The sequence below is a fragment of the Podarcis bocagei genome, assembly GCF_964188305.1.
Source record: "Podarcis bocagei genome assembly, chromosome: 14".
NCBI classification, from domain to species: Eukaryota; Metazoa; Chordata; class Lepidosauria; order Squamata; family Lacertidae; genus Podarcis; species Podarcis bocagei.
The window spans coordinates 5,208,815-5,232,028 of NC_138139.1; the positions used below are offsets into that span (position 1 = coordinate 5,208,815).

The 23,214-nt window shown below is 43.1% G+C and overlaps 2 protein-coding genes and 1 long non-coding RNA gene across 4 annotated transcripts in view; 1 reads left to right on the forward strand and 2 right to left on the reverse strand.

The window, feature by feature from the left end:
• LOC308573601 overlaps window positions 1-23,214 on the reverse strand; it is a 169,985-nt gene that overhangs the window by 18,362 nt on the left and 128,409 nt on the right. The window lies entirely within an intron of this gene.
• RPS27L (ribosomal protein S27 like) lies at window positions 222-8,461 on the reverse strand. Its single transcript, XM_081170718.1, has 4 exons — window positions 8,273-8,461; window positions 5,548-5,656; window positions 3,488-3,598; window positions 222-2,141 (listed from the first exon to the last, which is right to left on the reverse strand). Exons 1-4 carry the CDS (start codon window positions 8,444-8,446, stop codon window positions 2,113-2,115), a joined length of 423 nt encoding a protein of 140 aa, XP_081026844.1. The 5' UTR covers window positions 8,447-8,461; the 3' UTR covers window positions 222-2,112.
• Window positions 14,192-23,214, forward strand: part of RAB8B (RAB8B, member RAS oncogene family) — a 38,281-nt gene continuing 29,258 nt past the window's right edge. The window contains exon 1 of one of the 2 annotated variants that reach the window (XM_081170710.1): window positions 14,192-14,379. In XM_081170710.1, the coding sequence (XP_081026836.1) occupies window positions 14,256-14,379 (124 nt within the window). In that variant the 5' untranslated portion in view covers window positions 14,192-14,255. Of the gene's footprint in view, window positions 14,380-14,849; window positions 14,992-23,214 lie in introns of those variants that run through there. The other variant, XM_081170709.1, reaches the window with a different exon arrangement.

Sequence of the window (23,214 nt, forward strand, 5' to 3'; positions counted from 1 at the left end):
CCCTCATCCACTGTTAGTCACAAGAGTGTGTCATCTTGAAACTTTTGAAATAGTCCCTAAAGAAGCACAAAGTTTCTTTGCTGGGGCTAAACCTACACAAACTGGTTCACAAATGAATGTGTAACTACAATTTATACATTTACCTAAATTAACAATTCCTTGGATAAAGCAAGACAGGTTAACTTTTTAAGAAGTGCAGTAAGGCAGCTCACACTTTCAGATTTCATATCAAGCAGTTTATTGATTCTAATGCAGACAAATTAAGAAAGCACAAAACACAGCTTTAGTTGAGGAAAGAGACAACTACTGATCAACTAAGACGCTTCCAACTTGGAAGGAGGCCTGTGAACCTCTAATGTTGGTTTTGAGACTTATGTTTTGAATATTACCAAGTAAGGAATAAGACACAGGCTGTAGTAATTATGATTAAAGTTAATCTGCAGTGAATTCTCTTAATGCCTGATAAAATACTCAAACCACTCAGAAATGCAACCGCCATAACACCAATCCACAATTTAGTACTCCTTGCAGCAACTTGCATTTCTGGTTTTAGTACTGTGGGTCATTATTTGCTCTACTGACCAGAACTAGTGAAGTGCATGTCATTCTGCTGACTATGCAGTACAGGCTATAAACAGCAGTTCAAGAGGCAGAAAACAGTCTATAGAAATCATAGAATTGTAGTGTTGGAAGGGACCCCAAGGGTCATCTAGTCCAACCCCCTGCAATGCAGGAATCTTTTGCCCAACTTGGGGCTCAAACCCACGACTGAGATTAAAGTCCCATGCTCTCCCAAATGGATAATCAATTTGAGTACAAGAACATGAGAAGTTGCTGCCTACTAGGTCAGTCCATTTACCCAACTAGCTCACTGCTGCTTCCTCTGACAGGCAGAGAAGCTCTCCATCTTCTTTTCCTTCATCTGCTGTCTGCATGCAAAGTATGTGATCTAACACTGAACGACAGTGCCTCCCCATTAAAAAAAAAAATCAGAAAAGTTAACAAGGGCACTGCATTGTATCAACAGGGAGGCACACAGCAACGCAAGCCGGTTCTGAAAACATTTGTCAAGTGCTGTGCAGTTAGTTGACCAGCCAGGAAATAGGATCAGCATCTTTTGTGAACTTTTCCTGGGCAAGACTACCAAAACAATAAACCAATAGGAACCTAGGAAGCTGCCTTATACTGAGTCAGACCATTGTTCCACTTGGCTCAGTAATAATCCTTTTCCTGTGGCCTCCTTGGCCTAATCTCCATGCCACATTGTGACACCTCTCTCTGCTGGCTTCACAGCAAGAGTGGAAGCATTCATAGGCCTATCTTCCCTGCATTGGTCTGATTTTGAACTGGTGCTCTTTTTCTATAGGAAATAAGAAGAATGGAGGAAAAAGGAGGGATCCTTGTGGGTTTTTCTGAGACCAGAGCACAGCAATGGCGTTTAATATATAATCTTGATCTTTTGCATCCATGAAACAGGGAGGGACATCCCGAATCGTTTGAGGAGAATCGGGATCGAGATGGAGGACCCACAGCTGGAAGTAAGTAGAATTACTTATCTTAACATAAATTGTCTATACTGACTGGCAACAGCTCTCCAGGATTTCAAGGAGTCGTCTCTCCCGGCCCCACCTATGGGTGCTGGGTACTGCACGCAAAGCAGATGTTCAGCCATGGAGCTACAGTCCTTCCCAAGTACCAGTAAGCTATGTTTCTTCTTGCATCATTTCAGTGGAGATTTGCAAATCAGAAGTTCCAAGAAGACTAGGCCCTATAGCTGCAAAACCAGCAGGGCTAAAATATAAAAACTGTTCCCTTCTTATGAAGTTTTTTAAAGACTGGCATTTGAATTTCTTCACCATAGTGATCAGCCGGTTGTTACTGCGAAGAAAAATGCACTAAATGCATTCAAATGACATAATTAACAGCCTTATTCATTCAAGGTTCATTGTATAATAAAAGCTATAAAAATAGAGTTTGGTTACCCCTAAAGCATATACACAAAATCTGCACAAAACCCCACCCCACAGCTAGACATAATTAACTTGCTAGATTAAGCAGCACTGTCAAACATAAGGCTTCCAGTGATATCATTTACAGCAGCACAGGAATTCTTCAGTGTTGCTTTCTTCTAAATGAGCAACCTGTAAATAAATAGTACCATACATGAGATCCAAAGAGCTTATAAAGACTGCAGACAGTGACATGAAAATCAAAGCTCCTACTTGTAAAATAACCCCAGCGGATGTTCGTGTTTGTAAATATCCAAGTGTGCAGAGTTTCCCTTGTCAAATTGTTCTCATTGGGAAACTTGCATTAGTGCTTATATTCTTTCTGTCTCCCTGTAGGGATTCCCCCCACCCCCTGCCAGAATGACTGATCTTTATATCATCTTCTCAGTTCTCTTTAAAGAAATTCAACTCTCACTGTCCCCTGCCCTGCCTTGCCATCCTAGTGTGTTATCTCCCATAATTGAACTGCACTGAGTTAATTTACCTTTAGAATATTTTTACCTATTGAAATGCAGAGTAGCTCAACAACTAGGAAATCTTTCGGTTAAGAATTTTAACTTCAATGGCACCTCTGGACTTAATAGTTCTGGGAATTTTGCCAAGCTGCAATTCTGCCAGCTGAGAATCTTGTTTAACATTGAACCCATTTGCTCATCTAGGTTTTTAAGAGCCCTTGCATTTGTGATTCAACTTTAGCCACACTAGAATGAACAGAATTTTAAGAAATGGCGTATTCCCCTGACCTTCCATCCAGACTAGGCACTGATCAGCGGCAATTTCTGCTAAATGTGTGTGGACTGGTTGGCATTCCAGAAAACTTGAGTCTTCTAGCCAGCCACTCCCTACATCCAAGGCCCTGCCTTATATATGCTTATTATATGCTTTTCCTCAAGTGCTGATGCCCCACTTTTTGTTTCTGAGAAGAATTTTAATGCTGTGTTCTAAATTCTGCCAAAAAACAACAACCCTACCCCTTTCAATGGTTGAAGATGTTTGAGTATATTTCCAGATGCATGCCCAATCATTAACATTAAAGCTGTTTTGTGCAGAACTGAGCAAACCAATCTGCCACATACCGAGTCAGACCATTGATCTATCTAGCCCAATATTTACTCTTCTGTTCGTTTCAGGCACAGGTTTTTCTTGGCTCTGCTATCCAAAAGCCATTAATTGAAGATGACAGGGACTGAAGCTAATACTTTATGCATGTGTTGAATCAATGAACTATGGGTAATCCCTATGGCTCTAGAACAGCCTTCCCAAATCTGGTCCCCACCATATGTTCCTCATAAGTCCCAGCCAGCAGGCTGGGAAATTCTGAAATCTACAAATACATTAGGAGATAAAATCAACAATTTATTTCAACACATAGACTGCCTGAATAAGCTGCCTGTGTTAATGAATACTAAGGTCATGGCGTAAATGGTGTATCTGCGCAGAAGAAGCCTGATTAAAGGAGCAAGGTGGTTTTCCCCTACCTTCTGTGAGTCTGGCTTTGCCTCCTGTTGGTTGGCACAAGACAGTCGAGCATCCTACGCAGGGCACCACTATCTGAGCATGGCTGAATACTGTGGTGATCTTGTAGCATCCTGAATTTTAAAAAGCATATTTTTTCATTCCAATGGACTTACACACTGATACTACACTGAGTGTCCAACATATTACCTACTGCTAGACTGGGATGTCAAATAATGTGCATTGCCCTCTCAGGTCTTTCTTGCCTCTGTGTTACTATTGGTACAAGTGAGTTGGTTTCTTAAGGCCACCAAGTGCTGTCCATAACTGCTTGGTACCTTGAATCTGGGTCTCTTCCCCTGTACAACTTTATTTAATTTCATAAAAATAGACATGCTCTGACTTGTTCTCAGAGTGTGTGCCGATGGTCAGACAATCAGTGTATTTCAGTTACAGTGCTCATTTATGAAGAGAAAGGAAGAGACTCTTAATGTGTTTCTCAAACCCATTTGCCCATGAGAAAAAATGGGTTTTTGTACATGTGTACTGGTGTCACACAGATCACAGATGTTTACAATTGCAAAAACAAAAACAGAACTTTTCAAAGAAATGCAACAAGCTTCATACCTTAAGAAAACCAAAGGGTGTATGTATGATTTTACAAACAATGTTTGGCCCTACAATTAAATTGATTGTAGAAATAGATGGCAGGATTGTAGTAACCGACAAGCTGAACATGAGTCAGCAGTGTGAAACTGCTTGAAAAAAGACTGCTGCTATTTTAAGCTATATTAATAAAACTATAGTCACAAAAAGTGACAGTTCCAACTTTATTCTGCCCTAGTCAGACCTCAACTGAAGTACTGTGTTTAGGTTTGGGAACCACAATTTAAGAAAAATTGGAATGAGTTCAGAGGAGGACAGTGGGGATGGTCAAGGTATAGGAAATGACTGCTATGAGGGAGGTTGAAGTACTGGGTATTGTTGAGCCTGGAGAAGACAGAGACATGATCACGCTCTTCAAATACCTGAAGAGCTGATAAATAGAAGGTAAAGATTTGTCCTCTTGCTGCAGCAAGTGAGAGAATGTCAGATGCAACATTTTCATCCTTAGACAACATTTAGCCTTAAAAAGCCAATTCCAGAAGCACAAACTAGATATGTAGGCAGCAGGCTGAAAAATGTAATAAACCTCATGTACGCTTAGGAGTAAGTCTCACCAAGTTCAGTGGGAATAGATAGGTATGCAGAGGATTGCAGTCTGTAAACAACACTGGTGTACTTGGATAGCACTTGTAAAAGGTTTGATACACACACACAATATCTCCCATTAATTACACTTTCAACCTTTAGGAGGAGGAAACTATTTCATCAACCTGACCTTTTGAATAAACTCTTCTGATAAGTTGCTGCAGTGTTTCAGTAATGAAAGTGAAAAATGAGCCACGCCAGTGAATGTTACTCTGCCAGCAGGACTGGCAGATGCCATTGTTCAAAACTGCAGAAGGAAATAAGTACCTGGTTTTTCCTTAAAGTACCGTAATTCCCCTCACATCCTTTATATTTAAAGTTTTATGGTCAATGAGATTTATTAAAAATATTTGCTTATGAGACTATTAAATTGTCTAGTGTTGTCTAAATGGTTAGTGAATAACCAATCTTGCAAATCAGGGATTTATCAAGACCATTGAACATTTTTTGTTAAGGATACAGGACTAAATTAATTCTTCAATAAATCAAATGTTATTTGTTGCTCATTGGGATGTTGAAGCAGGTAAGGCAAAAAGTGGAATAATTACAATTCATTCTCAAGGAATTTGCTTCTTTTTTATTCCTGGGAACCGATAAATGATAAAAGTAATGAAGAAAATTACATAGATCCACTGCATATGCCTTCGCAATACTTTTACTCCAGAAGAGAAGAGGTTAATATGCAAATTCAAGTGGCAGGCCATTATCTCTTATTGCAGTCTTTGCCAATCTGGTGTCCTCCAGATGTTTTGGAACACTAGATTGCCAAAGGCTGTCTTACTACAAGTTTTCTGTGGTCCTTTACAGGAAGAACACTTTAAAGAATAGTTACCTGGACACTTGACATCCATGAAGTAGGAATTTGGACTCTGGACCAGACGTTTCTTTTTGTGCTTTCTCTTTTCCTCCTCTAGGGATGGGTGAATTAAGTCTCTGGTCAGCTGTGTGAGATATTAGGGAGTTATTGCCATGAGTACAACAAAGCAGAGTTTGCTAACTTTGCTGAAAGAGGTGTTTTCTACTGAATATTATTAATTATAGTTGTTGTTGTTTATATATCTTGCTTTTCCCTGCAAGGATTATTTCATTTATATCCCACCTTTCCTCCAAGGGGCTCAATCAAGGTGGCGTACATTTAATCCCCACAACAACTTTGTGAGGTAGGTTAGGCTGAGAGGCAGTGACTGTTCCAAGGTCACCCAGTGAGCTTCAGCCCCAGTGAGTGGGAATTTGAACCCTGGTCTCCCTAATCCTTGCCCGCCTATGTTGGGTATTTCTCTCAGGGTTCCCCCAAACCATTTAGGTCCCCAAGCCACAAAAATCAAAATGGTAACAACACAGGGCACAATCCCCCATTACAACCCAAAGATCCCCAAGCCTGATCTTTCTACTCCTCACTCTACAATCCACAATGGCATCCAGCCTGTGCCCACTGCCTCCTCTGCTTACCTCTTCCCACCTTTTCCACCAAAAACTAACATCACAAGAACACTCCTCTTATGGGTTAGAGCAGTGGTTCCCAATTAGGGGTCCACGAAGAACGCACCCAGGGGGTCTGCGGCCCCATTCCTTGCCGCTCCAACTAAATTTGTGTTATTTTTGCATGGCAATAACACAAATTTTATGGTCTGTTTTAGCGCTGTGCAATTTTTCAATATATTGGCCAAAATCAGTTTTGAAATCATAGTGCGGTAAGAATTTTGACCTGACAATACATAGTACAGTGGTGCCCCGCAAGACGAATGCCTCGCAAGACGGAAAACTCGCTAGACGAAAGAGTTTTCCATTTTGGAGGTGCTTCGCAAAACGAATCTCCTATGGGCTTGCTTCGCAAGACGAAAATGTCTTGCGAGTTCCTGCGGGTTTTTTCCCCTCCCCCCCTTTTTCTAAGCTGCTAAGCCGCTTATCAGCTGATCCGATAAGCCGCTAATAGCACTAATAGCGCTAATCCGCTAATCTGTCAATGGGCTTGCTTCGCAAGACGATAAAACCGCTAGACGAAGAGAATCACAGAACGGATTCTTTTCTCTTGCGAGGCACCACTGTAATATATCAAGTTACTCTCAATATCACATGAAGCTCTCAGCTGATAATGCTGCTGATAAGTGCTGTTGATTTGAGAACAGGGCAACTTATTACCCTCACTTCAAGGCACCATGGCACTACCTTCCCCTGGCATTGAGGCGGAGCTAGTCAGCAGGAAAGCAGGAGTAGCCACAGTGGATGTGTATCTTCGCTGAAGGCAACTTGATGTGACTCCATTTCCTCTCCTCCCTCCACCCATCCTATCACCACGGCTGCCCCTTCCCTTCTCCCCCACGCTAATCTCCCATTTCAGACATTGTGATATATTGGAATATTGTGATGTTTAGTTGCTGATATACCACGATGTTAAAAACTAGGTATCACTCAGCTCTGGTTTTTAGTATACCTAAAATCCTTTGCTTATTAGATGCTACCCCATATTTTTTTCAGAAAATTGCTTTGTAAAGGTAACTATCATTGGCTTTTGAAAAATAGGGGGTCCTCAGTAATTAGCTAATTGGGAGCCACTGGGTTAGAATATTCGCCATATGGCAATAGCCTTTGTGTGCTGAATTTGCTCAATACTATATTGACTTGGTTGTAAACAGAAGGAGACCAGATCCTGGAAAGAGTGCACTGAATAACTGAAAGGGGGGGGGGTTGAGAGAGAGATGTCTCTCCTTGGACAGCCTGTTGTGGATTCTAAAATTAGCCACTGTAACACCAGTAGGTGCCTGTGAGTGGTGATGATGAAAGGAGTAAGCTGACTCTAAGGAAAAGAACTTTGAAGATTACCATCTGTCTGCACCAAGTGCCTCAAAATGCAGGATGGGAAAATTAAACTGAAAAGCAGACTAGAAAACTGTAAAATACTTGAGCTAGATGCCAAAGTGAAAGGGGGCCACCCCACACTACCAGGCAATCTGCTCAGTTATGTAGCTATATTCCACCTATATGCACCCCTATTCTGACACTTAATTTTGAGACTCCAGGGAGCTCTGGTGCTTCCATCCCCAGGTAAAGCGTAACAGCTGGACCCTGGCTAGGGATCCATATGGCACATCGCATTAAGGGGAAGAGTGTGGTGGTGGGGAGGCAGAAAGAGCTGCCTGGTTTCGCAGCTGGCCTGTGGCCAGGAGTCCGTGGGCACCGGGAATTCCTCTTCGAGGAAAGGGCATGGGTCTGATGATCCCGGTGCTGGGTTTGGGATCAATGCATACGACCTGTCATGGGGGCGGAGGCGTTGATCGTGGCGAAGTGTTCGTGTGTGTGGCTATAACTGCTACGAGGGTGCGCAGAAAGTAGAATAAGTGCTTTTTTTTTTAACACACACCCCCCGCCACCGTAAACGTCCTGCTCCACCCCCGCCCATAAACAGAGTGGAACATCCCACCCACCCCTTCTCTCTTCTTAGGCAATGGGACAAGCCGCCCCCCGACAGGCAGAGCCGAGGGGGGTCCTCTCCTCTTTCTGCCCCCTTCCCCCCATTAACCCTTGCCGCGCCGCCCGCCTTCCGAGTGGCCCCCACTCACGGGCATGGTGGCGCCTCGCCGCTGCTTCTCCTCCCTGCCAGCCGGAAGCCCCTCCGCGCCAGCCTTTCCCTCCCCGCGCCCCCAAACACGCGCAGATACAAACACAGGCGCGTGACGCAGGCGAGAAGCCCCGCCCCTGGGGCTCTGCGGGCACGCCCACTTCCTCGAGACCATCTAGGAGCCCATGCTCTGTGGTTTGGAGAAGGGCGTTTTGGTTTTTCCAAGGCGCGGCTGCCCGTCCAGAACCAGCGAGTCCAGCCCGACCCCCCCCCAAAAAAAAACAGTCCTTCTGCGTTGTCAGGATTCAACCTCAAACCGTTAGCCGCCATCCACCCTCCAGATCTCTTTTTAGTCATTTGAAAAGCAAATCTCAAGGGCTCTGGGAGTGTCCAGGGGCATAATAAAGGTGGCCCCGTGCAAAGACATTGCCTTTACTATGGAGCACATCTGTGCATATTACATATGAGGTAAAGGTAAAGGGACCCCTGACCACTAGGTCCATTCGTGGCTGACTCTGGGGTTGCGGCGCTCATCTCGATTTATTGGCCGAGGGAGCCGGCGTACGGCTTCCGGGTCATGTGGCCAGCATGACTAAGCCGCTTCTGGCGAGCCAGAGCAGCGCACGGAAACATTGTTTTCCTTCCCGCCGGAGTGGTACCTATTTATCTACTTGCTCTTTGAGGTGCTTTCGAACTGCTAGGTTGGCAGGAGCAGGGACCGAGCAACGGGAGCTCACCCCGTTACGGTGAATGTCACCCGCATATTACATATAGGGACATTTAAATAATATTCCAGTAGAGAGATTTAAGGGGTCTCTATTTCTTATAACACATTTTGATAGGACTAGAACAAAATTTCATCTGAGGTTCCATCATCCCAGGAAAGAGAGGAGGCAACCAGCTAACCATCTCTAAACAAAGCAGAAAAATATAGTACTGTCTTGAATCCTTCTTTAGAGCTAATCAAATATACAGCTGCCTTAAGAGTCTGTTTCCGGCTCCTAATTGGGTAGGGTTTGCAAAGCAGAAATATAGAGGAAACTGAGATACGTTCATTTTGTTCTTGGGTTATTCCAGTCTGATGGTGTGAACATTTATCAAAGCCTAGCGTTTTTTGGGGGGGGGGAGGCAGTGCTTTGACATGATTGAACATCTAATCACATACACACTTACCTGGGAATAAACCCCATTAAATGCATGCATAGGATTGTAATATAGTAATAATAATAATATAATAATAAATTTTATTTATATCCCGCCCTCCCCAGCCAAAGCCGGGCTCAGGGCGGCTAACAACAATAAAACAGTACAAAAGTACAGCATAAACAACACTCTAAAATCATTCATTATAAAATTAATTAATCAAATTACATCAAATAGTTCTCTTTCCTCCTAATCAAGGAAGTCCAATATTCTGGGAGAGGGAGGCTTTAAGTTATTTTTAAATCATTATTCATAGTGGTGGGGGTGGTTTCCACAATCTGATTATTTATGTTTGTCTAAAACAATTAACCTATTTAGTTTTAGTGCTCCATTGTCAGACCAGTAATCTGATTAAGTCTTACAATAACCACTCAAAAGTTCTATTTAATTACTCCCAACCCCCCATTTGGGCACTGAAATGAAGAAGCAGAATTGCCTTGACCACTTCCTCTTCGTTTATAAATGAACAGGCTGAGCCACTATCTCTTAACTTAAAAAAAAGAGAGTCTTTTAAAATTATAGAAATTGAACAATGACACAGATAACATATAGTGAACGAGAGGCAAAAGGGCACAAGATCTTACATTACACAGCAAATGTGCTGGCTGACACAAAGTTCATTTGCCACGATTCCATTTTCATACGCAAAAGGTAATAGGAACAAAGGTTAGTTCAATTATATGTTTACAACTTGGAATAAGGCAAAGATCCAGGGTCTAAGATGCTATGCAAAACACTATCTTCTTAATTTGAAATGCTTTCTGTTTCCTTCTCCTTTGTATTTTTCACTTTTATTTGTTTATTATCGCATGTATACCTGACCTCTCCTCCATGGAGCTTAAGGTACCGTATTTTTTGCACCATAACACTCACTTTTTTCCTCCTAGAAAGTAAGGGGAAATGTCTGTGCGTGTTATGGAGGAAATGCCTACGGGTGGCATGCCTACGGATTTTCCTCCTCTAAAAACTATGTGCGTGTTATGGTCGGGTGCGTGTTATAGAGCGAAAAATACAGTAATGTACATGGCTTTTCCCTTCACCAGCCCTGTGAAGTACATTAGGCTAAGAGACTGTGGCTGACCCAGTCACCCAGTGAGCTGAGTGGGGATGCAAGCCCAGGTCTTCCTTATTGCTTTCAAACTGAAACACTCCTATTTCTCTCTATTGAGAAGAAGAACATCTGTGGCACCTCCATATGTTGCCAAACTGAGGTCCAGCACCGAGGGCCTTCTGGCGGTTCCCTCACTGCGAGAAGCCAAGTTACAGGGAACCAGGCAGAGGGCCTTTTCGGTAGTGGCGCCCTCCCTGTGGAACGCCCTCCCACCAGATGTCAAAGAGAACAACAACTACCAGACTTTTAGAAGACATCTGAAGGCAGCCCTGTTTAGGGAAGCTTTTAATGTTTGATGTATCATAGTATTTTAATATTCTTTTGGAAGCCGCCCAGAGTGGCTGGGGAAACCCAGCCAGATGGGCGGGGTATAAATAATAAATTATTATTATTATTATTATTAGCCCCAGCCAGTATGACTAGTGGTCAGTGATGATGGGCCACAGGTTTTCCATCCCTGGCCTAAATCCCTCCTTCCATAAATGGGCTTGCTTGTTTCTTTGTCTCTGGAGCCTGTAGGTGCTCTGCTCCAACAGACCCTCCAAGTGCCCCTATTTTCCAGGGGCAGCTCCAGATTTACAGAAGCCGTCCCCATTTCTGATTTGATCCCAAATGTCCCACTTTTCCTTGTTGTTGTTGTTTAGTCATTTAGTCGTGTCCAACTCTTCGTGACTCCATGGACTAGAGCACACCAAGCACTCCTGTCTTCCACTGTCTCCTGCAGTTTGGCCAAACTCATGCTGGTAGCTTCAAGAACACTGTTCAACCATCTCATCCTCTATCGTCCCCTTCTCCTTGTGCCCTCCATCTTTCCCAACATCAGGGTCTTTTCCAGGGACTCTTCTCATGAGGTGGCCAAAGTCTTGGAGCCCCAGCTTCACGATCTGTCCTTCCAGAGAGCACTCAGGGCTGATTTCTCTAAGAATGGATAGGTTTGATCTTCTTGCAGTCCATGGGACTCTCAAGAGTCTCCTCCAGCACCATAATTCAAAAGCATCAATTCTTCTTTATGGTCCAGCTCTCACTTCCATACATCACTACTGGGAAAACCATGGCTTTAACTATACAGACCTTTGTTGGCAAGGTGATGTCTCTGCTTTTTAAGATGCTGGCTAGGTTTGTCATTGCTTTTCTCCCAAGAAGCAGGGCTTTTCCTTAGGACGTCCCTATTTTCATTGGAGAAATTTTGGAGGGTATGGAGTTATGCAACCCCCGAGCCAAGGGGATAAATAGCTATAAGACATCTGAAGGAAGCCCTGTAATGCTTTTTGTAATGCTTTATTATGTTTTTATATACAGTATGTTGGAAGCCACTCAGAGTGCCTGGGGCAGCACAGTTATGTGGGTGGTATAAATAATAAAGTTGTTGTTATGGAATAAAAGGTAAAGGTAAAAGACCCCTGACAGTTAAGTCCAGTCGTGAACAACTCTGGGGTTGCGATGCTCATCTCATTTTACTGGCCGAGGGAGCCGACGTTTGTCTGCAGTTTTTCCAGGTCATGTGGCCAGCATGACTAAGCCGCTTTGGCAAAACCAGAGCAGTGCATGGAAACGCCATTTACCTTCCCGCTGGAGCAGTACCTATTTATCTACTTGCACTTTGATGTGCTTTTGAACTGCTAGGTTGGCAGGAGCTGGGACCGAGCAACAGGAGCTCAGTAATTGGAGAAATGTTGGAGCATATGTGTAGGTGCTGTGGTGCTGTAAAGCCAACCAAACTTTGAAAATGCTATGATTCTGTGGGAAGTGCACAGACATCGTCCCCACAGATCTTTGGTGCTGACATTCTTGGAACATTGCATTCCTTGAAAAATCAACAATGCCACTGAAGAAAGCAGAAAAGACAACAGAGAGAAATCTGAAGGTGTGGGGCAAATGTTTAGGTCTTTTATCAACGGAAGGGACATGGATGAGAAACTACCAGAAACTTATGGACTTTGTAGAGAGACATGTTTCAAAGTCATTTTCTGGTTTTATGGCTAATTTAATTTGATTATATCTTTTTTATATCTTTTGTAACTTCATTGCACAAAAACCACAGAAACCATGGTGTGAATCAGTTTATAAAAGTGTTGAAATAAGTATTTGTTTTATTATTATTATTATTATTATTATTATTATTATGCCCTTCTCTTCTGGCTGGGTCACCGCAGCCACTCTAGGCAGCTTCCAACACATTTAAAACAAAATAAAACATCAAAAACCTCTGGATACAGGACTGCCTTCAGATCTTTTCTAAAAGTTGGGTTTTTGTATTTTAATTGTGTACTGTCTCTTAGAAAATCTAAAAACAAATGAATTATAATGAATTATATTTGAATAACTTTTACTCTGCTGAACCACTGAAATTAATGTCAGTGATTAAGTTATATTACTATCTGTGGGACTACTCTAAGTAAAAGTTAGTTGAATTCAACACTAAGTTTATTTGTATACCACAGCATCAGCACCGGATTTAGGGTGGTGTGGACCAGGGGTAGGCAACCTAAGGCCCGTGGGCCAGATGCGGCCCAGTCGCCTTCTCAATCCAGCTCGTGGACGGTCCAGGAATCAGTGTGTTTTTACAGAAGTAGAATGTGTGCTTTTATTTAAAATGCATCTCTGGGTTATTTGTGGGGCATAGGAATTTGTTAAACCCCCCCCCTCAAATATAGTCCGGTCCACCACATGGTCTGAGGGACGGTGGACTGGCCCACGGCTGAAAAAGGTTGCTGACCCCTGGGTGGACAGTTCCCTTGCACAGGGTGTTGAGCTGAGGGGTCAAAAAATTATAATAGTAATATGTAGTAATAATTTTTAAATCTATATTTAAATGGGCCATTATATCAGGCTGAAGGTGAGGAAAGGGTCTCCGTCTGCACAACTCTTGGCAGAAAGTCAAAACCAACAACTCTTGTCTCTTTCTCTTGGGCAAATGTTTTCTTTTCTAAGTGGCACTACTAAGACTCATGTAAGTGACTGGGTTTGCTTTTTCTCTTCCCTTCCAATCAATTTTTCTTCTACTATGTCTTTTAAATCATAAGTGTGAAGACAGGGACTCCTTTTCTTTTTATACCACTCTGGGAGCCACTTTTGGTGCTTGCTTTTTAATTATTATTGTTTTTAAAACATTTTAAATAAATGAATACATTTGCACTCGAAATGTCACACAGGAAACAAATCTAACCACAACAGTGCAATGACAACGCAGATCAAAATTATTTGAATTATATACTTTTATTGATAATAATATGTCTTTATTAATTATTATTCCCCCCTCCAAAATATAACTGGACAACAACTATTCAGCAATTAGCAGTTTGTTGCCATTTCTGACTTTGCACTATATTACTAAATAATATGTACATAATAGTATGGCTTCAGTAGTACCAATCCCCAGCACTGGCCGCCGTCCATCCGGTCCAGGCCTCCTCCCTCCCGCCTTGGAGGCTGGGATTTCGACGGGGCCGACAGCGACGATCGCTTCCTACAAGAAAAACTGGAAAAGTCCCGCAGAAAAAACCACGACTCCCAGAGGCCATTGCGCGGGCGGCGAAGGGGGGAGGGAGCGAGAAGGCGGGGCTTCCGTCGTCGCGCGCGCCGCTGGCCTCGCTGCCCCGCCCCTTCCTGTTCCCCTCCCTCCTGCTAGTTCCCCCTCCCCTCCGGCTCCCGGCCGCCAGTCGGAGCGAAGATGGCGAAGACCTACGACTATCTCTTCAAGCTGCTCCTCATCGGCGACTCCGGCGTCGGCAAGACCTGCCTGCTCTTCCGCTTCAGCGAGGACGCCTTCAACACCACCTTCATCTCCACCATCGGTGAGGCGGCCTCGGCCTCCCTCGGAGGGGCGCTTCCTCGGGCAGGCGCCTCGGGCGGGGGGGCGGCTTCCTCGCCTCACGGAGCGCAGGCCCGGCCCCCGGGCGCCTCGGGGGGGGGGCGGCCGGCTGGGTCCTCGGGGGCCACGGGCGTCGCCGCGAGCGAGCGAGCGAGCCGGTTTCCGTTTCCATTTCCCTTCCTCTCTCGCGCCCCGCCTTGTCCCTCAGACCGTTTTTTTTAGGGTAGAATTGTGGGGGTTTCTTCGCGCGACGTCCTTCCCGGTCCCCGTTATGTCGCGGTGGGGCTTCGGCGGGGCCGCGGAGGCCTTGATCCGGCGCGGGGGGCGTGAGAGGAGCGGGCCCTGCGCGAGTCTCCGGCCCGTGACGCGGGTGGCTCCTCTTCCTCTCCGCTCTTCTGCCGCCGCCCCCCTTCGCCGCTTTGTTGTGGGGATTTGTGCTGGAGGGCGGAGAGCGCCTTTTAGGCGGGGATGCTCTCGCCACCGCCGCGGCGGTGGGACGGGACCCTTTTCTCAGAACCGGAGGTCTGTGGGTGGCCCCTTCCGCCCCCGAAGACGCCTGCGCGGACGCCCACCTCCCTGCCCCGGAGAGAAACAGGTTCGTTAGTCCGTTAGGCTAACCCGCTTTCGGCTGCCTTGGAAAGCGCACTTTCCGACGACCCCGCCACCCTTTTGACACTCTTGGGAGTGCATCTCTTAACCCGTTTGACACGCCTAGAAATGTCGCCATCATCAAATGTCATCTTGGCCCCTGTTGGGCGGGGCGGAGGGTTGGAATAGGCACTTGTTTGGGGACACAGGGAGGGATTTGTCACTTCTGTTAAGACGCAAGGTTGGAATGATCCTCCTGCAAGCTGTTCTGTGAGTGCTCCTGACCTAGAGCAGATTTTGGGGAGGAGAGGGGAGGTGGAAACGTGCTGTTGCACTAGTGGGAACCCTTGCACTGACTTCCACTAGCATTCTTTATAAAGTGCCTAAAACTGCTCAGTCCTGTACAGAAATTATGTCATTTGAAATGACATAAGATATGCTCTCCGTCTACGGTTATGGCATGATGTGAAGGAAAGGGAAGGAGAATCTGACCTAGGTGAACAGCAGTCAAAATTGGCCACGGGAACTTGTCTCGCTGTGCAGGAGCTCTGATACAGTGGACGACTGGAATCATTTTTACTCTGATAGCCAAAATGGGGAAGATAGTGATGGATTTGAACTTTACCACTAGTTGATACTTTTGTTATACATATCATGAGTGAGTGGCTGCTAGTTACTCTTTTCAACTACAGGTTACATACGCTTCAGGTTACAGACTCTGTTAACCCAGAAATAGTACCTCGGGTTAAGAACTTTGCTTCAGGATGAGAACAGAAATCGTGCTCCTACGGTGCAGTGGCAGCAGGAGGCCCCATTAGCTAAAGTGGTGCTTCAGGTTAAGAATAGTTTCAGGTTAAGAACGGACCTCCGGAACGATTTAAGTACGTAACCAGAGGTACCACTGTATCCTTTATGTGCTATCTCACAGGATGCCCATATTGATAGGTGTTTTATATGCTCAAGTCCAGCTTCACAAGTTAATTTGTTCTGTCTGCTCCCTCTTGCTGCAACACTTGAAACACTTGTGCATTGATGCAGGTAGCAAGCATGGTGCCCTCCAGATATTGTAGGCAATGCTAGTTGGGGCTGATGGGAGTTGAAGTCCAACAATATCTGGAGGATATCACATTGGCTACGTCTCATAGAAACTTGTAACATCTAGGTGACTCTTCTGAGTCTGATTTAGAATACATTATATGTCCAAGTTTTGAGTCTTGTTTCCTTTTTTTTAAAAAACCTGTAGCTCACTAGCTAAATAGTGTGTTCAACTACCTGCTTAATACTATGCTGTCAGGCTGTAACCAAAAAAGGGAGTTGACTGAGCCCTTGACATACCCTCTTGAATGGCTACTATGACAGATTGGCAGGTTAAACGTTTTGCAGGCCTGCCTTATTCTGATAGTTCAGAGTGGGTAACATGAAACTTCCTGTCTCCCATATAAGGTGTGAGGAATTAAAGAGAGAAAAAATATTTTTAAAGCCAGGGGCAGGCATAGTTCCTGTCTGGCCTGACCATAAGCATAGGGCTAGGTACTAAGAACAAAAGAGAAGTAGAGTTCTGCTAGATCAAAGCAAAGGTTCATATTGTCCATCATCTACTTCCCAAAGGAAACTCACAAGCAGGACGTGAAGACAACATAGTATTATGAGAGAGGGAGAGAAAAAGCAAAACTTCACACAATGTATAATTTGATATACCTCTATGATTTCTCTTACTTGCCCTTTTTATTTTTATAAACAACAAAGTTCCAAATGTTGTAACCTGTCCTTACGGGAAAATAGTCCCAGCCCCCTAATCATTTTGTTTGCCTTTTTCCAGCTCTACAATGTATTTTTTTTATTTACAGTCATACCTCGTGTTGCGTTAGGTTCATGTTGCGTCTTTTCGGCTTGTGAACACGGCAAACCTGGAAGTGTATACCTCCGGGTTTCACCGCACACGCAGAAGTGTTCTGCGCACTTTGTGCATGAGCAGAAGAACTCTATTGCGCTCCATGCTTGCGCAGAAGCGCCTCTCTAGTGGACTTTTCGGGGTGCAAACGGCACCCCAGAATAGATCATGTCCGCAACTAGAGGTACCACTGTACTGCAACCAGGACTGTATACAATATTCCAAGTAGGGGTGCATCATAATATTTGTATAAAGACTTTACAATATTGACAGTATTACTGTATTTTTCGCTCTATAAGCCGCACCAGACCACAAGACGCACCTAGTTTTTGGAGGAGGAAAACAAGAAAAAAAAATATTCTGAATCTCAGAAGCCAGAACAGCAAGAGGGATTGCTGTGCAGTGAAAGCAGCAATCCCTCTTGCTGTTCTGGCTTCTGGGATAGCTGCACAGCCTGCATTCACTCCGTAAGACGCACACACATTTCCCCTTACTTTTTAGGAGGGAAAAAGTGAGTCTTATAGAGCAAAAATTACTGTATATTCAATTTCTTTTGTAGTGATTCCTAGCATGGAATTTGCCCTTTTTGCAGCTGCTGCACATGACAGTGTAATGCAAACAAGCAATTGTGCAGGTTCCTGAAGCAAAGACTGTGGTCCCAATACTTCTCCTCCTTCTGCCCCGCTACCTAGGACTAAGCCATGGTTCATCTTAACATTACATCTGAATCTGGGCTTGTGGATTGTCTCACCCAGAGAAACCACAAGCGGTAAGCTGAGAACAAATCTTCATTACGCTTGTGGTTTGTCTGGACTGAGACAAACCATGATTCAGGATTTGTATATAACACTAAGCCAAACCATGGAATAGCCTTGGGTATCATGATGGCAGCAGGAGCATGCGAGGAGTGCAATAACCTCAGTCTTATGCTCATTTACATTAAGTCACAGTTTAGCTTACTGCTGCATGCAGCATGCATGTAAAATTCAGATTTTTATTCCCGCCCCCCAGTATACATCACTTTTGACTAATTTACCTTGAGTTACAATTGGCATTTTATTTCCCGTTTTCCCAAAATTGGAGAGTTCCTTTTGGAGCCCTTTACACAATGACACTGTAGGTCATTTATGAATTTTAAAATAGTATTGGTCCTGCCAAATATCCTTTGGTGACTCTACACCTTGCATCCCTCCATTGTGAGAGTTGCACATTTATTATTACTCTTTGGTTCCTGTTATTAAAAGTTATTGATCCATATGGGGATTGCTTCCATTCACATGCTTCTTCTCACTCTGAAATGTTAATGAGACAGGACTTACCTTTGCTGAAACCATATTGATGAAAGACTTGTTCTTATGCTTCGTAAATTTTATATTTAACAATTTACCTAGAACTGATGTTAAGCTAATCAGCTTGGATCCTTTTTAAAAAAACTGATTTTACACTGGTCACTTTCCAGAATGGGTCTATCCAAGTGAATAATTTTTTTCTTACTTGGAGTGACGTCCTCCTTCTGAGATGTATATTCTCCATGATGGCAGAGCAGTTATTGCCCTGGGAGTGAAACACATTCTCAAAGGCCTTGTCACAAATTTGAATCTCTTTCAAGTTCTCCAGGGCATCCCCATGGCCGCAAAATTAGACTGTAACTGTGCCCATCTGTTTGAGGCACAGGACCTAGTGGTGCTTGTAATCTATTGTTTGAAAAGTTAGAATAGAGTAACACTTTTTCATTAAGGTATTATTACAGTGGTACCTCGGGTTACAGACGCTTCAGGTTACAGACTCTGCTAACCCAGAAATAGTACCTCGGGTTAAGAACTTTGCTTCAGGATGAGAACAGAAATCGTGCTCTGGCGGCAGCGGGAGGCCTCATTCGTTAAAGTGGTGCTTCAGGTTAAGAACAGTTTCAGGTTAAGAATGGACCTCCGGAATGAATTAAGTTCTTAACCCAAGGTACCACTGTATTTCCTTTGTTGGTTATACAATATTAAAAATGCTGGTTTGTACCCCGCTTTAAAGCAGATACATCAGAGCATTTAAACAAAGAAAACTGCTGTAATGCCAGAGCATTTTCATGACCAGAGGTAATAGATTACCATAAGTGATAAGGGAGTAGGAACAGTCTTAATGAATCTCTGAACAACCTGTAGGACTTGGTTGTAACTTGCACTATTTTCATTTCACTGTTTGAGTAGCTGCTAAGAAGTCAACAGGGCGGCCTTCAGGTGTCTCATTCAGTGCAAGGGCATTTTACAGGTGTTTTTTGAAATACTTTTTAAAAGCAACATTACAAACAGTTATGCCAAACAGTAGACAATTAAATCACAAGCAGGGAAGACATCAAGACCACATTATTGGGACCAGGAATGCCCAAGGTTGTGCTCTCTAGATGTTGCTGGTCCTGGACTGCAATTCTCAACAGCCCCAGCCAGCATGGCTGTAGTTCCAGTAATATCTGGTGGCTCAACATTGGCTACTCTGAGACAGCCCAGCCATGGTCGTTTATAGGAAGCTGCCTTATACCAAGCAGACCATTGAGCTCATGCAGCAGCTTTCCAGATTTTCAGATGGGAGCCCGTTTCAGCTCTACCTGGAGATGCCAGGAATTGAATTTCAGATCTTTTGTATACAGAGTATGTGCTCTACCTCTAAGCTATGGCACTTTTGGAGTTTGCTCCCACAATATGTCACAATGGCGATCAACTTGGATGGCTTTAAAATAGGATTACAGTATACAGATTCATGGAGGATAATGCTACCAATGACTACTAGCTACTGTTGAAGGAAGTATATCTCTGAATCCTAAGGAAAAGAGTGCTTTAGTGCTCTGTTTCTGCTTGCGGGCTTCTCATATTGGGCATCTGGATGACCAGTGTGAGAACAGGATGTTGGAATAGATGGGCCACAGGCCTGCTCTAACTGCTGTGTTCTACAAATGAAAGGTTTTTACTTTCAATGGGCCCATTCCTAGGGTTGAAATTCCCAAAAGATTCTGCTACCACAGAAGAGACATGACATTCACTCATTGAGTGAATAATGGCACTCTAAACAAGCCTTCCTTAGCTGAGCTCCCTGTGGGGAAACAGTTGATTCGAGGAAGGGTGTTCTTTTGTTTCTCAGGGAACTGTCATAGTAACTGTTTGCAAACTAAAGTTTTTGAATGCTGAGTGTACTAAAATGGTCAGGAAATGGAAGAAACCACAAGAAAAACTGCTCAAGCTGGGTGTCTTATTAAGCACTAACTAGCTGCAAGAAACCAAGCATAAGCTGGAGTCTTCTTGTGTTCTGAGGCTCTGTGGTTTTCTGGCCCTGCTGGTTTGTTTTGTCAGGATAGGAAGATACATTGGCATTTGAAGCTCCAACACTTTGAGATTGTTCTTGAGTTTTAATTACCATGGTTAAGGAAATTGAGTTTCTGCATGGTGAAACCTTTATTATGTACTGTTCTGTCTTTCTGTTCATGTCACATGTGCTTGTATTTTCATGTCTATCAATTTGATAGTAACAACTCCAATTGCTGAAATGTGCATTTGATTTTAAATAGTTTATTTAGCTGGTTTTCTCAGATAAGATAGAATTCTCACATGCATAGACAGGAAAGAAACTACAAGGCATTTTTAGTGTTGTATATGAAAATTCCTCCGAGGGCTATAATCTTAGAGCATTACTATGCCACCTAAATATTTTAAATGTCTTCAAAAATAGTTGAGACATTTATTAATTGAAGGTCAGTGGTTCCCTGGATAAATTTGCCTTCATGTCTAGATTTGTAAATTTTCTATGCACTAAAGGCAGCACTGTCAATGTGGCATGAGGCTGCCTTTAGAAATGTTCCAGATGCCTGGGCAGCTAAGAAGGACTTCACTTAAGATTTTGTTGTTCTTTTTCTTAATTTATCTGAGTGCCAGACTATGTCCCAACTCTACTGGTATGCTGTTTAGAAAATTTTGTTGGGAGCCTAAAAGACAGTGTACACATTTGAGTAAGTCACCTGACTGCTCAGTACTTGATGAATTACAACTGAATGTATGAATTGACTCCTGCATATTATACTTATTTGGTGGAAACCATTGATCAACTTTCAAGAGATTTTATGCAATTATATAGTGACTTAAGCAAGCTGCCTCTGTACATGATCTGTCAAGTTTCACTTCCTCTTTAGAGGAGAACTGCGTAATGGCAATAATTTCCACTCAAGGAAGCTGTAAAATCCTGACTACAGAGTGCTTGACTCAGTTATGTTTCCGATAAACATAGCCATTTGCAGAGATACAAAAGGAGATTATTGCTACAGATTAATAAAGTGTAAAGGAAATAGGCAGGGTTGTAAGAGCATGAGACGCTCGCTTTGAGCTTCAAAATTCAAGGGCGTCCTCTTGGTAGTTCCTCTGCACCTAGAGGCTCAGGGTGGTGGCAGCCCAGGAGAGGGCATCCTCTGTGGCATCCTTTAAGCTTTAAAATTTCCTCCCCACAAAGGTATGTATTGCACCTTCATTATACTTCTTATAGAAGTATATTTTTATTTTTGTAAGTGCTTTCAAACTGTTTTCAATGTGGTATCTGAATGTTGTAACCTGCCCTGGGACCTTAGGGTGAAGAAGCAAATAATACTGTTGCTGCATGATATATAGAACATAAGAGGATACCTTCTGAATCAGAACACGTGCCCAAATAGCCCATTGTTCTATTTTCAAAATGGTCTTTGAGAAGTGCATAAGCAGAACATGGGTCCAATAGCTTGTGATCCTCCGCAGCCACCACTGTTCAGAAACATACTTTCCATCTGCTAATCAGGGTACAGAGACACACATGTTTGACTGTGGTATCATAGTTCTTATCTGTGTTAGGCTTGAATTAATCTATTGCTATGTGATGTTTGTCAGATTAAATGTGTTGGGTTTTATAATACCCAGTGAGAGAGTTGTTCTCTCCAGAGATTGTTGGATTTCTTCTGCTGGCAATAGTAACATAGCAAATTTGTGGGTTAGCTTTCTTATCCACTGGGAGGAGTTCAAATTCAATGCAGAAACTTGCTGACTATGAAACAAACTTTGGAATATTTACATTCTTATCCAAGATGATATCAGTATCTGGCAGTGTGTCCACAAAGGTTGTTTGTATGTCAAATGACTGGAACAGATTAATATTTTTTTTACAGATTTTTTTGCCTCTGGGTTTCATTCTGTCTGTCTCTAGTTTGTTTGATTAAGATAAACCTTTGCATTGGAGCATCAGCTTCTAATAAACAACAACAAAAACCCCTCGTATTTTGGAAGACAATATAAAATGAAGGAGAGCTGTAGTAATAGAGAGACTTTGCTTTAGAAATTCCAGTTTAGTATGATAGTGTCATACTTAATTTAAACTTATAACAACTCTTTGGTGGTGTATTGTATCATCGTATCTAATAAGTCAAGCTTTTTCCTCTCAGAATTGTATGAAAAAAATCTGTCAACTGCTGATTCTGAACTTTCAGTTTGAGTTTGAAGGACTTCATAAATTAGAAAACTCATGAATTAAAACAAGCTTCTCAACTATTTTTCATGATTGTTGCTGTGGTTGTGTATTCAAATATGCATCCGTTTTTCTCTGTGTGCAGAAGATGGAGGCATTTGAGATGCTTGGTGGCTTTATGACCATGTCACAGAGACAAGATATTTGGCAGACTCCCAGACTGCGCTCTTGAATCAAGTTCCTGAAGATGTTGTGCAACATTTAGGAATACATTTCCAACATAGCCCTTAGGATGTTGCTTGCTTAGTAATTGAATCAAATCCTATAGAAATCCTCATTAGTATCATTTGAATGTTTGCTCAGTAATATTATTTTAATACTTTGTCTTTAAAATTAATTATTTCTGAGAGAAAATGTTCTGAGTGTCAAGTTTTTATCCATTTCACACCAAGCTTCCAAGCATTCCATGCCAGGCCTGGGGTGATGGAAGTGGGAGGAGGGGCAGGCTAGGCCACTTGGTTTGCAATGGAGTATTGTATTCACCTTAAATAGCTTACCATTCCACAGCCATGTTAAAATGCTAGTTTAAAACGGCTTCCATGTTATGCTTATAGATGCAATGCTTCTGTGCTATTGAAATGTGAACATTGCAACTCTTCCCTTTTATATGTGTTGACAGGTCTTTTGGTGAAATGGCTTGGGTTGAATGGGAGAAGCATCTGCACCTTTTGTCTTTCCACATGACAGATGTCTGAAGGCATCATCCCAATTCACAATTGGCAGATGGAGCTTTCTTATATGCCGCTGTCTCATTTGACTGACATGGAGACAAATGTCTTGTTTAAATATCAATTAACCCTTAATGACTTTAGGAATCAGTGC